The sequence below is a fragment of the Sphaeramia orbicularis genome, chromosome 7 (genome assembly GCF_902148855.1).
Source record: "Sphaeramia orbicularis chromosome 7, fSphaOr1.1, whole genome shotgun sequence".
Lineage (NCBI taxonomy): Eukaryota > Metazoa > Chordata > Actinopteri > Kurtiformes > Apogonidae > Sphaeramia > Sphaeramia orbicularis.
In genome coordinates this window covers 8,437,426-8,452,908 of record NC_043963.1, presented here as the reverse complement: position 1 = coordinate 8,452,908, position 15,483 = coordinate 8,437,426, and the positions used below count along the sequence as shown (strand labels likewise).

Here is a 15,483-nt window from a genome sequence, read left to right as displayed (position 1 = left end):
AATTAGCGGAGATGAGTCAGCCAATCAGCTGTGGCATTCAGAGGAACAGAGCCATTATTGGCTAATGAGACGACGGGGAATTAAAGCTTTTATTCTAATAACAGTAATGTGTGTTTGTAACCGAGCCGCCTGCACCTGCTTCTCTTCTCCCAAACATCATTTTCAGATTTTCCTTTTTTCCGCCGGCGACTGGGGATCGGCTTCTCACAGCCAGAGAGGGAAACTAATCTGTTGATTTAGATTCATATGGGTGATTATTATTAGGAGACGCCTGCACCTGTTTCTCTCTTATTGCCGAGCTCAAATCTGGCGTCGAACCAAAACCGAGGAGAGTTTCAGAGGGAGTGGAGCTGAGTGGCTTCTCCCACAGAAGATTATTGATTAACTTTTGTTGTGATTACAGAGACGGCTGCACCTGTTCATGTCACCTGTGGAGACAAACTTGAACAGTTCCTCACCTTCACCTGCAAAAACCTGCAAGTGAGACGAACACTGGTTTATTTAAAGATGTTGACACGATATGGACAAAAGTATATGGACACGTTGAATTCAGGTGTTTCTTTTCTAACATTGGTCTGGGATACAAAACAATAATGACTAATGTCAGAATATAGTTTTATATTTGGATAAATATCATTACACTGGGGGCAACACGGTGGTGCAGTGGTTAGCACTCGTGCCTCACAGCAAGAAGGTCCTGGGTTCGATTCCAACACCAGTCAACAGGGGGTGGGACCTTTCTGTGTGGAGTTTGCATGTTCTCCCCGTGTCTGCGTGGGTTCTCTCCGGGTACTCCGGCTTCCTCCCACCATCCAAAGACATGCACTGATAGGTTAATTGGTTAATCTAAATTGCCCATAGGTGTGAATGTGAGAGTGATTGTTTGTCTCTATATGTTCAGCCCTGCGATGAACTGGTGACTTGTCCAGGGTGTACCCCGCCTTCGCCTGTATGTAGCTGGGATAGGCTCCAAGAGAGCCCAGTGACCCTAGTGAGGATAAACCGGGTTCAGAAAATGAATCATTACATTGGTTAGTTTGGTTTAAATTGTCATCTTTACTTCCAAAATGCCTCCGAGATAGTTTTTACTTAATTTGATTTTTTTTTATCCATGACTGTGATTTTAAATGTTCTACCTCTAAATTTCTAAAATATTTTTCACGCTCTGACTGTAAATAATAATTTCTACTTTAGCTAACCATCTACTTTCTTCCCATCTCACTGAGGAAGAAAAATCTCCCTTTAAACTTTTAAGGAAATATTGATCTTTATAAACTATATGGACAAAAATACTGGGACATATCATGTCTACAGCTGTAAGATGTCCTGTTCATGATGATTTGAGATAAAACTAGAAGCACTCGGAGAGCGCAGACCTCCGCCAAGGCTGATCAGGGGCCCCCCCCGTGGGCCCCCCCACCCCGATCACCACCAAAATTTAATCATTTCTTCCTTATCCCATTTCCAACAAACCCTGAAAATTTCATCAAAATCTGTCCATAACTTTTTGAGTTATGTTGCACACTAACGGACAGACAAACAAACAGACAGACAAACAGACCCTGGCAAAAACATAACCTCCTTGGCGGAGGTAAACATCCATATTTCTTTAAAATTTAATGGGAGATTTTTCTTCAATACAGTCAATACACAGCCCTAGTCATTATTGTTTTGTATCTCAGACCCCTGTTAGTAAAGAAACACCTGAATTCAACGTGTCCACATACTTTTGTCCATATATCGTCTGTCTATAATCGATAATTCCACTTCCCAGGCTCTGATCTGGTGACACTCTTCCTCCTCCTCTTCAGATCTGTTTGCTGCACAGTATCGTGCGTGGTGTTTATTTTTTATTTTACGATGTGTGTTTGTCCGGCTCGGCGCTGTCCGGCCTCTTTCCCTCCTGCGATAAACAACAGAAAGCAAAAATAAACAGGCGCATATTTTGGCGAAGGCGAGGAGAGGTCGTTCACGCTCTGCTTCTTCATCCTGACACGTGTCATGTGTCGGGGGTTTGTTTGGTCGAGCTCAAGTCGGACTCTGGAGGCGTTAACGCGGCACCAGAAGCTTTTAAAAGAAGACGAATCGGAGAAAACACCAGAGGGATGTGATTTGTAGTGTTTTGTCGGTATAGTCGTGGGTCCCAGTCTGATGGTAGTAATGCTTGTAAACACACAAACGCCTCCATCTGTGTCGACCGCAGTCTAAACGGAACCCAGCGTACGTTTATGTGTGTGGACCAGTTTATATTCACACTAATATTACACTAGGATTCCAAATATAACAACAGTCTAGATTCCACAGATGTCAGATATAGAACAGGAACCAGTTATTCTTATTGTTTTACTGCACGTAACTATTAGCATTCACACACATAGAACCAGTTACAAAAAAACTATAAAATAAACAGTAGGTAGTGCAGTAAAACTACATAATACATATAAATATACTGTAAAGGTCATGTGTGTCACAGATGGATACAAATACTGCATATTGCTTAGTTATTTTGTGAATTTATGTGTTTGTGCTACTTGTGTGGCAGTTCCTAAATTAATTATTTTCTCTGTTTGACCTCTCTGAAGTGATGTGTCATAATTTTATCCTTTGTGTTTTGCGTTTTTTTTTTTTTTTTTCAGTGAAAATCAGGTATTATCCTGTATTTAATTTACTGATCATGTACTTTAATCATCATGCTGAGGGGTATTGTATCAAAAACAGAGAAAAGTGACGAAAAAGTGACTTTTTCAATTAAATATATCATTAACTGAACGTAAAAACAACTGTGTCCATCCACTGTCATTGATCCAACTCCATGGGTTTTACTGGTGAATCAATGTTGTAGAAGATGACAGCGTTACCACGGTAACTACAGAGCCTCTGAACGTCCAAATGGGTTTTTTCTTCTACTTCTTTTTGTTTGTTTTCTTTTTCTTGTCTTTCTTCATCTTCTTTTTTTTTCTTTTTTCTTTCGTTTTTTTTTTTTTTTTTATCTTCTTTTCGTCTTTTTTTCTCTTTCTTTGTAGTCTAATTCTCTTCTCCTTCCCCTTTCTTCTCCTTTTCTCTTTTTTCTTCGTTTTTTCTTCTTTTCGTCTCTTTTTTCTTTTTTTTCTCATCTTTTCTTTTCCTTGTCTTTTTTTCTTTGTGTCTTCCCTTCTTTTTGTTTTCTTCATCTTCTTTTTCTTCTTCGTTCTTTTTCTTCATTTTTTTTCCTTGACTTCTTTTTCTTTGTCTTCTCCTCCTTTGTTTCCTTCTTCTTCTCCTTCTTGTCTCCTCTTCATCTCCTCCTCCTCTCTTCTTCTTTTTCTTCGTCTTCTCCTTCTTTTCTCCTCCTTCTCATCTTCCCCTCCTTCCTCTTCTTCTCTTTTTCATCTCCTCTTCTTCTCCTACTTCTTTCTTTCTTCTTCCTGCTTCTTCATCTTCTCCTCCTCCTACTCCATTCTTCTTCTCCTTCTTCTTCTTCTTTCTTCTTCTTCTTCTACTCTTATTTCCAGCAGGTTGAACCACTTTGTTCCCGTCCAAAAACTTCTCTTCTAATTACGAGCTCTGGGGTAAACACTGGTCTTATCAGATCCCTTTCCTCCGTTACCCGTGCACGCAGTTAAGTTGAAATATTATCCATGGAACGGCGGTTGATGTTTTTTGTGAATATTAGGCCCATTGTGTGTAATAATGTGTGAGGCTCAGCTGCGAGTGTTTGCTGCCGCTAACGGGTGTGAACCTGCCAGAGAGCACGGTAATGATTTACTCTGTTTACCTAACTGTTTGACCTCTGCATGTGTGTGTGTGTGTGTGTGTGTGTGGCGGGTTGCCAGGTCTGTTTCCATAGTGTGTATTTGTGAGTGTGTGTGTGCGTTTCCTGTAATTATTTAACGGCGGCGCTCGTTTTTCTCTCTCTATGTAAGGTGTAGCTGCCACAGTAATAAATGCAGGTGTTTAGGAGGCACCTCTAAACACCTGGGACCTCAGAGTGTGTGTTTTTTGCGTGTGTGTGTGTGTGTATGTATGTGTGTGTAGTCCATACGGTTTTATGTGTTTGTGAGTCTCTGATTACCCCGCAGAACCAAATCCCACGTGATTTGTGGAAGCCTGTAATTTCCTGCTGCTCAAAATATTCCTGCACGAAACAGTCAAGTCAGAATCACCTGCTTTTCGGATTCAGATTAAAGGATCAACTCGGTGATTCTACAAGTCGACAAACGTTTGTGTACACACTAGCACCGGCTCGGAATGCATCCACAAACAGAACGATACAGTACGGAGTCTGTGAAATCTGGTTCGTCTTATTGTCTGTGTGTCTGTAGAGAAACACTGTCTGAAAACCGTTGACGCATCAAACTACAGCCAGCTTCTTTTTTAGGAAACGCAAGGAAACACAAGTCTTCAAACAAGGGTCGGGAGAGCTTTTTTTAGTAAATGCTACTCACCAGAACGGGCCAAACACAAAAATGAAAAAAAGGGAGAGAAAAAATATAGAAAATGTAGAAAAATAAAGTGAGATTTTTTAAAGATTAGATTGATTGATTGATTGATTGATTGATTTCGAACATGCAAAGAAACAAAATAAGACAAAAACAAAATAACATTTAAATGTACAGAATCTATCTTCAAGTACGTTTCTGAATTTGTATGTTTGAAAAGGAGTAAACTTATGTAATTCTACCCTCAAGTGTTTTTACACCTTTATCCAACTTAATACATGAATCAAACTATACATTTTTCCCAATTTAGCATTCAACCTACAACTAATACATAATGCAGTAAATGAATTATGCACAACAAATAAATAATGGCAATACAGTCATACAAGCAGACTTCAACAAGTTTCTTCAGTAATTACAGTACATTTATCAATCAACATTATCCATAAACAAACAGATTCAATTCGATTACGTTACATAGAACTTTATTGATCCTTTGGGCAGAGCCTTCAGGAAATTGAGGTTTCAATTGCAGCACAACAATGAATGTACAACATAAGAAATATAATAAGAAAATAGTAATAATAATAATACAGTAAAAACTAGTAGTGAAAAAACAGGCAGTTGCACATTAGAAAGTACTAGTAGAAACAACAAATTACAGAGTAGTATTAATAAATTAGTAGTAATAATAATGATAAACTAGAAAAGCACTCAGGAGCAAAGACCTTCACCAAGGCAGATCAGTGCCCCTACCCCCCACCCCCAATTACCATCAAAATTTAATCATTTGTTCCTTGTACCAGTATCAACATTTCCTGAAAATTTCATCAAAATCCATCCATAGCTTTTTGAGTTATCTTGCTAACAGACAGTCGAACAAACAAAAAATAGTTAATAACAAATTTTAATACAAGAAGAGCACTCGGAGAGCGCAGACCTCCGCCAAGATAGATCTGCCCCCCCCCCCCCCAGATCACCACCAAAATTTAATCATGTCTTCCTTGTGCCAGTATCAACATTTCCTGAAAATTTCATGAAAATCCATCCATAACTTTTTGAGTTATCTTGCTAACAAACAAACAAACAGGCACGCACCCACGCACACCAAGCAAAGTGATCACAATACCTCCTGCCGGAGGTAATAATATGCTCAATAGTTTAATAACCACAGGATAAACAAACTCACTAACCTGGATAGATTTTTGTTGGAAAAGTCTGGTCCACTTCTGTATAACACCTGTACAAAAATCACATTTTTTTGGAGTTCAGTTTTCTTCCTGGAGGGAGTGCGGATCACTTGAGGCAGATTAAACACATGTGTTCTGGTCCTGTCCTGGTATCGTTGGCTTTTGGGGAAATATCATTAAATCAGATGTATTTAGTTTTTGGTGTTTATTTTGATATTGTCATCGGCTACTTTGTTTTTGAGCATCCTCCCCCAGAGGAATTATGTAAAAGTGACATATATCTGTTTAGAAAAGGCAAAAAAGCCATCACCAAATATTGGCTAAAAGAGAATCCTGATAAAAAATTGTCAATCGTATCAATTTAATGGGAAATGATGACCTATAACAACACAAGGGTGTAAAGTACTGGAAAAAATGGGACTTTTTCATTCAATCTGTTGACAGTAAACAGTTTGTAAATGTCTGAATGTACCTGTAACCATTTCTGTGTTGTTTTGTACTTTATACTAAAACAAATAGAACATAAAGTACAAAATAATCACAGGATAAACATTATAATAAAGGGATAACAGTAGTAGTATGCTACATGTACACAACTTTGAGTGTACTACACCATAACTACAGAAAAATGCAAATATTAAAACAGGGTTGGTTTTTAAAAATTGTGTTAATGATAAACTTGGGACTTTTTATGCATCGTAACAGAGTATCGTATCACTGGGAAAAACTTAATGCAACATCTGGGAAGTGTTACATCCGGGGCGACCTGACACTAATGGATCTTTGAGGAGCAGAATCCTTTGGTTTCATGGTCATGCTCTTTTCATGCAAAAATATTCAATTTATTTCTCACTCCATGTTCGTGCAGGTTACAAACGCCAAGGAAACACACTTTGTTGATAACTTTGCATCTCAGGTTAGTAGATAGTGAAGAGCTTGGGTCTGGAGTTAGAACATACTCAGTATTAGAGTCCGTTTCTGGTTTTACTGGTCTGGTCTGGTCTGGTCTTAGAGCTTAAACTGGTTACATTTATTCTACCCAGCTGAACTGACATTTCTCATTACATTTCTCATCTAGTTGTGACAAATGAACATGTAAGAAATGAGCAGATAAAAGTAGATCATGCTGTAGATAAACTAGGGTGGTCCAACAATCCTGGTAAAAAATAAAGTTTCAGATAACCTCAATTAGAACCCTGCATTAGGTTTTGGCGTTCAGAAGATGATTTAGGAAAACATTTGGAAGAAAAGGAGATGTTTTAGAGCACAGGTGTCAAACATGCAGCCTGGGGCCAAAGGGTCCAATCCGTGGGATGAATTTGCAAAGTGCAAAAATTACACTGAAGATATGAACAATCAAGGATGTTGAAGTAGTTTTAGTTCAGGTCCCACATACAGACCAATGTGATCTCACTAAAATAATAATAGTATAATAACGTATAAATAATGACTCCAAATTTTCTGAGTTAATGTGAAAAACATAATATAACATGACATCTATAAATAAGTAATGACAACTCCAAATTTTTCTCTTTGTTTTAGTGTAAAAACTTACATTAAATGATGAAAATATTAACATTTACAAACTATCTATTTACAACAAAATGCAAAAAACCTGAAATTTTGAAAGTGAAATTTTAATATTTTTCTTCCTGTTATTAAATATTTTGTGCCTTTGTAGATCCAATCCGTAATATACACGTATAAATGGTAAGATGAAGTGTAATACTGTTAAAATTGCACTTACTTTTCTCAAGAAATTTTATTTTATTTTCAGGTTATTTGCATCATTTTAGTTTGGATAGTTTGCAATATATAACATATTTTTATAATTTATTTTTGATTGCACTAAAACAAAGAGGAAAAACTTGGAGTGGTCATTTTTACAGGTTATTATGCTATTGTTTTACCGGTCCGGCCCACTTAAGATCACTTTGGGCTTAATGTGGCCCCTGAACTAAAATGAGTTTGACACCCCTGTTTTAGAGATTGCACAAGTTGCTGGAAGTTTCCTGGAAATTGACTAATTGTTCATTTTCAGCATAGCCGAGCTGACCTGCTAAGAGAAGCAGCAGTACGAGCAAAACCAAGGTGTGAGTGCTTCATCCAGCAATATATGTATGAAGTGAGGCCGCCCACATCTGTGGTACTGGAGTGAAGAATCGGTTGTCCTGGCATTCTTCAACTCCAGTGTGACACAAGAGCAGAAGCAGCTGATGGGTTCACACATGATGGAAAAAATGAAGGTTTCTTTCAGGTCCGCTAAAGCGCTGGATGCCCTTAATGAACGGGATTCTGAAGGGAAGCAAGACAGGGATTTAGTCCCCACCAGCACCATGCGTTGGTTTGAAACTTTGGATCTGCCACAAACATTCTTCAGAATTCCTCCAGAACATTGGCTGATGATGAAGACTTTCAGAAGGATGAGAAAATTGTGCATTCCAGAAAAGTTTGTCAGTGATGTGTGCTGAAAGAGGGGTGGAGCTTATTCAAGACTTCAACTGTAGCCGAACAAAAAATGCAGAGCACAAACGTACGGGCAACAAGTTGTCCAAAGAACACAGGAATATTTTTTGTAATGTCAATAAAGCAACAGTGGTTGCTGGACTTTCTAAGTAACATTTTATGCGAGTTGCAGTTTGATTTTTTTTTTTTTTTTCTCTTATTTCAAATTATACATTTACACAAACATGTACCCATACACAGGGAACTAACACAGACACAGGCATATACAAACAAACCATACAACAAACGTACCAAACACCCACCCCCCCCCCCAAAAAAAAAAAAAGAAAAAAGGCAACAAGATAAATAACGTTATCAACTCCTCTTTACAATACATGTTTGAGTTGATTGATTTGGGTAATTGGCCACCAGTAAAACCCATGGAGTTGGATCAATGACAGTGAATGGAGAAGCTTGGTTTATGTTCAGTTAATGATAAATTTTAATTGAAAAGTCAGTATTTCTTCCTTTTCAGTGTTTTTGATATAATAACCATCAAATGTAATCTCAGCATGATGATTTAAGTGCATGATCAGTAATTAAATATCCTCCTGAAACCCAGTAAGTAACATTTATTCAACCATTTTACTTTAAATAATTGCCTTAATTGGAAACGCATGATCCACAGTTTTTTCAGATACATGTTTATTTATTTATTTATTTTTTTATATATGTTCTTTTCAGTGAACATTTTCATGGTTTTATGTTCAGTAAAGCTATGAAACTCTTGTCCACTACAGAGGACAAAAATACAGTCGCTGGGTCTCAGGAGAATAGAGGAAAATACCTGATGTTCAGTGAAAAAATGCAAAATATAAAGGATAAAATTATGATGTATGACCATGGAGATTGGATCGAAGACAGTGGGTGAACACACTTAGTTTATGTTCAGTTAATGATAGGTTTTACTGAAAAAGTCATTATTTGTTCAGTTTTTTCTGTTTTTTAACCCTCAATTTTACTTTGAACTTGGATTAATATAGGAAAATACTTGATTTTCACTGGGAAAAAATGCCAAAAACCAGAAGATATATTGTACTAACCACTTGAGAAAGGTTAAATGGAGAGAAAAAGGAGGATATAGGAACATACCTGATTTTTCATTGAAAAAATGCAAATCTAAAGGATAAAATTATGATGTATGACCAATGGAGTTGGATCATTGATCAGTGGATGGACACAGTTTATGTTCCAGTTAATGATAGATTTTACTGAAAGTCATTATTGTTTTTTTTTTTTTCTGTTTTTAACCCTCAACTTTACTTTGAACTTTTATTAAATATAGGAAAATACTTGATTTTCATGGAAAAAATGCAGAGAAAGGAAACAGAAGTACTAGAAGCACTCGGAGAGCGCAGACCTCCGCCAAGGCTGATCAGTGGCCCCCCCCGTGGGCCCCCCCACCCCTGATCACCACCAAAATTTAATCATTTCTTCCTTATCCCATTTCCAACAAACCCTGAAAATTTCATCCAAATCTGTCCATAACTTTTTGAGTTATTTGCACACTAACGGACAGACAAACACACAACAACAAACCCTGGCAAAAACATAGACCTCCGTGGCGAGGTAAATATTGTCATAAACCACTTGAGAAAGGTGAAATGGAGAGAAAAAGGAGGATAGAGGAAAATACCTGATTTTCATTGAAAAATGCAAATATAAAGGATACAAATTATGATGTAGACCATGGAGTTGGATTGAAGACAGTGACGGGCACAGTTTTTGTGTCAGTTAATGATAGTTTTACTGAAAGTCATTATTTGTTCATTTTTTTTCTGTTTTTAACCCTCACTTTACTTTGAACTTTGAGTAAATATAGGAAAATACTTGATTTTCATTGGAAAAAATGCAAAAAACAGAGATAATATGTAATAACCCACTTGAGAAAAGGTTAGTAGTGGTAGAGAAAAAGGAGGATATAGGAAATACCTGATTTTTCATTGAAAAAAATTTAAAATATAAAGGATAACTAGACAACTTCCAAAAAACATTTTTTGGTAACCCAGTGTAATCGTTACATCCCTACGTCACTACTCAGGAAATGACTGATATGTGCCTTTTCTAAATCAAAAAAAAACAACAACAATAATAATGATGTAGAACTGACGCTGAGATAAAGGAGAGTGCGCTGTTTTTTCCTGTTGTGTTTCTTTCCTTAATGTGCGCCGTTTTGTTTTTTTTAACACAACAGAGTCCAGATATGTGTGTGTGGTCCTTGCCAACTGATAAATGTACTCGTCATACTCGGTCAGGTAGTCTCCGATAAATACTTACTACCCCCCCACCCCTCCACATGCACACACACTCACTTTATCACAGCCCTGGGTGTGTGTGTGGTCAGTGTGTGTTTTCTGTGTGTGTATGTGTGTTTTTGTGTGTTACCCACTCACCTTGGGAAATGACTTCATCTGTCTCACTCTCTCTGTTTTATCTTTATGTCTCTCTCTCAGTCTCTCTCGCTGCTCATTGACCGTCTTTTAGAGTTGAAATCCATAAAGTTTGTCCCAAAGGACGCGTTTTAGCCTGACGACACACACACGCCACATGCACACGCACACACAGATTTACAATATAACTAGTAGTGGAGTCATGAAAAGAGAGAGAGGAAGGCTAGAGTCCCTTCTTCAGACCACACACTGCTTTACTACAGTGTGTGTGGTTAGGTGTGAGCAGCCACACCCAGTCTAAATCTGAACACAGTTAGACTCCTGAAAAACAAACACACACTGCACCCAACAACTCCATCCTCGCTGTCAGCGTGAGAATTCGCAGCTACTTAAAGCCACAATGCAGAGTTTTCATCCGAGACCCGAGAGATTAATGTTGCGTCTCGTCTGGATACAAATGGACACGACGAGGAACATTTATACAGTATCAGGGGTGTCAACTCATTTTAGTTCAGAGGCCATATTCAGCGAAAATTTGATCTGAAGTGGGCCGGAGCAGAAAAATAAGAACATAATAACCTATAAATAATGACACTCCAAAGTTTTGTCTCTGTTTTAGTGTAAAAAAACCAACAGTAAATTATGAAAATACTTACGTTTTATAAACTATCCAAAAAAAAAAAGAAAAAACTGAAATTTGAATTAGAAAACGTAAGGAAATTTAGTGCAATTTTAACAGTATTATTCCTCAACTAACATGCTTAATTTTCTTTAGACATTTCAGGTTGTTCATATTGGTTCAGGTTATTCACATTTAGTGTTACAGGATAGTTTGTGAATGTAAATATTTCATAATTTGATGTTATTTTTCACACTAAAACAAAGAAAAAAAAAACTTGTTAATCCTAGATTTTTTGGGGGCTTAATTCAAGATTTTTTACTTAATTGAAGATTTTTTTGGCTTAATTCAAGTTTTTTTTTTTTTGCTATATTTGAGATTTTTTTTGGCTTAATTGAAGACTTTTTTTTACTTAATTGAGGTTTTTTTTTTTGCTTAATTGAAGATTTTTTTTTTTTTTTTTTTGGCTTAATTCAAGATGTTTTCCTTCATTCAAGCTAAATTTTTTTTTTTTTGCTTAATTCCATTCAAGACTCTGGAATTTTTGCACTTTGCAGTAACATCCCAGGGGCTGAACTGGACCCTTGGCCATATTTCGTGCCACAGTACAGTGTCACTAGCCACTTCGATAAAAACTATGGATAAAATTCCCTTTGTTTTTGTCTTTGTCAATGCGGATTGATATGAAATCGATTTATTTCGCTCGAGCTGCTTTAGCTGGTGGCACCATACGGCACTTCACGGTGGCGTTAGTTCTCGTCACTTGTGGTTAGAGTCGTCTTCTCTTCCCCACTCTACCTGAAAACATGGAAACTAGAGTTGGGAGAAAGCAGCAGAGTCCTGTCTGGGATTTATTTCAATACAGCAACAAGAGGAAGATAAAAGATATGAAAAAACTAAAACTAAGCACTTAGAAAAAAAAAAACAAATAAAACTTGTAAATCTGCACTAAAAACGAATTAAAAACAAACTGAATTTGAGAAAAAAAGTCAAAATTAACCCTTTCATGCATGAATTGTGAGAACCTGAGTCAAGATTTATTTTTTGAGTGTTTTTATTTCGTCCTTAGCCATGAAAACAACAATGTGATCGAGTTTTTTTCTATGGCGTACAAAAATATCCATGCATTTAATTTTTGAAGTAAAGAAACGTGTTTAAAAACCCAATATCAGAAAGTAATATGAAAACGATGAAATAAAAACATTTTAAATGCTGCAATCTGATGTCTTCTCACATTTTAACATATTCTAATGCTAGTAATTACACACTTCATCGAGATAATAGCAAAAAAAAACTTTTTGTCTACAAATAGCAACTGATTTATACTCAAACATGTCGGTGCAGATCAGGTTTATCAAGGACAGCACAGTTACAGTAATGGTTTGAATGTCAGTGTACGGGATGATGCATAAGAGTCCACTGTGTTGGCTGATATGGAACTAAAAGAACAAAATCCATGAATATACAAGAGAACAGCTGGAGAATACTGTCCACTGGAGTGACCTATGCATGAAAGGGTTAAACTATAATGAAAAATCCAAAACTATTTTAACCTTGATTCCAACGTAAAAATTTATTTAAAAAACTTTAATATAATACATCAATGCCATCGATTTTGGTTTCCGATACTTTCCAATACAGCTGATATATTGATGCATCTTTAAAATTAAGCAGTTAATGTTTTCTTATCACTGAAACACTAGAGGGTTTTTATATTGAGATGGTTAAAGAAATGTTGCATTTGCAGAAAAAACACATGTAAACAGGAAAAAAAAAACAAGATTAATGGGGAAATAAAGTCCTGACTCTAATGAATATAGGTCATAATAGGATCAATTTCACCAAAAATCAGTAAATATCATGTTATGTGAGAGATCTTGGCCCAAGAATGTGCATCATATGAAAACTGTGAGGTTGTGATCTTGTAATTACGAGTTCTTATCTCATACGAATTATGTCATTTTTTGAGATAAGGTGTCTCATTTATTCCTTTAGGGAATGCGATGTATTTCCGTTTGTGCCTGTGTCACGTCAGATATGGCACTGATGGTGAAAACAAAAACTCCCATGATCCCACGTTACAACACGACTGTATCTGCTGCGTGTTTTGTTGTGTTTTTTATTGAGACTAAAAACGTAACCTGGAAGATTCTCAACGTCCCCAGTGTCATTTTTCATAAGCTGTAATACCTCCACATTTATAATAATATAAAAAAAAAGCTGAACAGATGTTAGTTGTACTCGATAGAAGCAGCTGTTGGATGATGAAGGCGCCTCAAGTTATGGCGCTAAAGAAAAGTGGTAATCGGTAAACTAAATTATCTACATCAGGAGGAGGGGAAAGGGGGAGGATGAGGAGATAAGATGAAGGAGAAATGGAAGGATGAAGAAGAAAGAGTTGATGATGAGGAAGGAGAAAAGGTGAGATAAGAGGAAAGGAGGATGAGGAGGAACGGGGTGAAAGAAACGGACGACGGAGATGGAGAGGAGGAGGGAAAGTGGGGAGAAAAATCTGGAAAATGTGTGAGGAGGGGAAATGTTGAGCCCAGCTTAATCCAGCACCTGAAAACTGGGTCACATGAACAGAAAAATCCAGGAGGAGGAAGAGGAGGAAGAGGAGGAGGAGGAGGAGGAGGAGGAGGATGAAGGCAAGGAGGCTGTTTTTCTTCTCAGTGATTTCAGCGTCGACGCAAAATACTGTGAGACAGCAGTTTAACGTCTTCAGCTGATCCAATAAAAACACAGAAAAGAGACGAAGAAGAGGAGGAGGGGGGGGGGGGGGGGGGGAGGAAAGGGGGAAACTGTGAGGAAAGGAGATGAGAGAAGGAGATAAGGAGGAGAAGTAAGGAGGCGAAAGGAGTTTATTGATTTAATTGATGTATTTATTTTGAGTATGAATGTCAAAACAGAAGAAAATAAGTAAAATAAATAAAACACTTAAATATAAGATAGATAGATAGATAGATAGATAGATAGATAGATAGATAGATAGATAGATTAGATAGATAGATAGATAGATGTTTTTTTGTTGGGTTTTTTTGCCACTTATGGTATGTATAACTTCATTGACCTAGATTTTCTACATAATAAAAAAAATGAAAAATTTCTCAAAAGTAATAAAGTCTTGTTATGTCCTCCAATAACACACAAAATTTGAAATTTTGAATTTCAGAACATTTCTGTTAAGGAACTATGAAGGGTTAATGAACTTACCATATTTGGTTACTTTTGTGTTTTAGGACGTTTTCATCTAATTTTTTTTATAATTTCATTGGTTTCTTCTGCACATTTGTGTCGCTGTGGTTTTGTTGCTTCTTATTTTTACACCATTTCCTCTTGTATATCATCATTTGTAAGTGTCTTTTACACTGTTTTTGTCATTTCGTTGTGGATTTTGCACCGTTTTTGACTTTAATGTTTCTTTTTCATAGATAGATAGATAGACAGATAGATACTTTATTGATCCTGAGGGAAATTCATGTCATATAATACATATTTGAAAAAAGCTTTAAAGAAAAAGTTTAAAGTTTTGTTTTTAGGATTCTACGTCATCCAATCTCAATATCGGACTGTTGTGATACTGTATTAACCTTAAAGACCCAGTGTTATGAATTTTTCTCTATTTTTAACCTTTCTTAAGTGAGTTATCTCCATTATTTAATATTATCTTCTGTATTTTGCATTTTTTCAGTAAAAATCAGCTATTTTCCTGTATTTAATTCACTGATTTTAAAGATGTTCATAAAAGCTCCAATTTAAGTTGAGGGTTATTATATCAGAAACAGAGAAAACTGAAGAAAAAGTCACTTTTTACGCAAAATGTATCATGAACTGAACATAAAACAAGTGTGTCCATCCACTGTCATTGATTCAACTCCATGCATGCACACCAATACTCTGATCATTATCCGATTTCGGGAGTTATCCGATTATTCCAGTCATCACGTAAACAGGATAATCTGATTGTCTTTATCCGATAACAGCAGTAATCTGATTATGAGAAATCGGATGAACACACCTGGATTTCTCCCCAATACTCCATTGTCTTCACACATATATACAGGTTAATCTGATTTTTTTTCTTTTTACATCTGCACATGTGGGGAAAAAAAACCACTTTTATTATTATTATTATTATTATTATTATTATAACCTTTATTTATCCAGGAAAAAAAGATCGAGATTAAAAATGTCAGCAGCAGCAGAAGTTGCACAAAACAGACATCCACACTAAAAATATAAACACAATATCATTTCTTTTTTTTTTTTTTTTCATTTTTATTTATTCATTCCAATCTAAATGATTGGAAGGAGCAGGATGAAGAAAACTTATAATACCTGCCCCTTTCTTCAAACATCTG

At 36.4% G+C, this 15,483-nt stretch overlaps 1 protein-coding gene across 1 annotated transcript in view; it reads left to right on the top strand.

Annotated features, from left to right (window-relative positions):
* LOC115422047 (plexin A3-like) overlaps positions 1–15,483 on the top strand; it is a 322,979-nt gene that overhangs the window by 296,390 nt on the left and 11,106 nt on the right. The window contains 1 exon segment of the mRNA XM_030138091.1: positions 404–480. Within this exon segment, the coding sequence (XP_029993951.1) occupies positions 404–480 (77 nt within the window).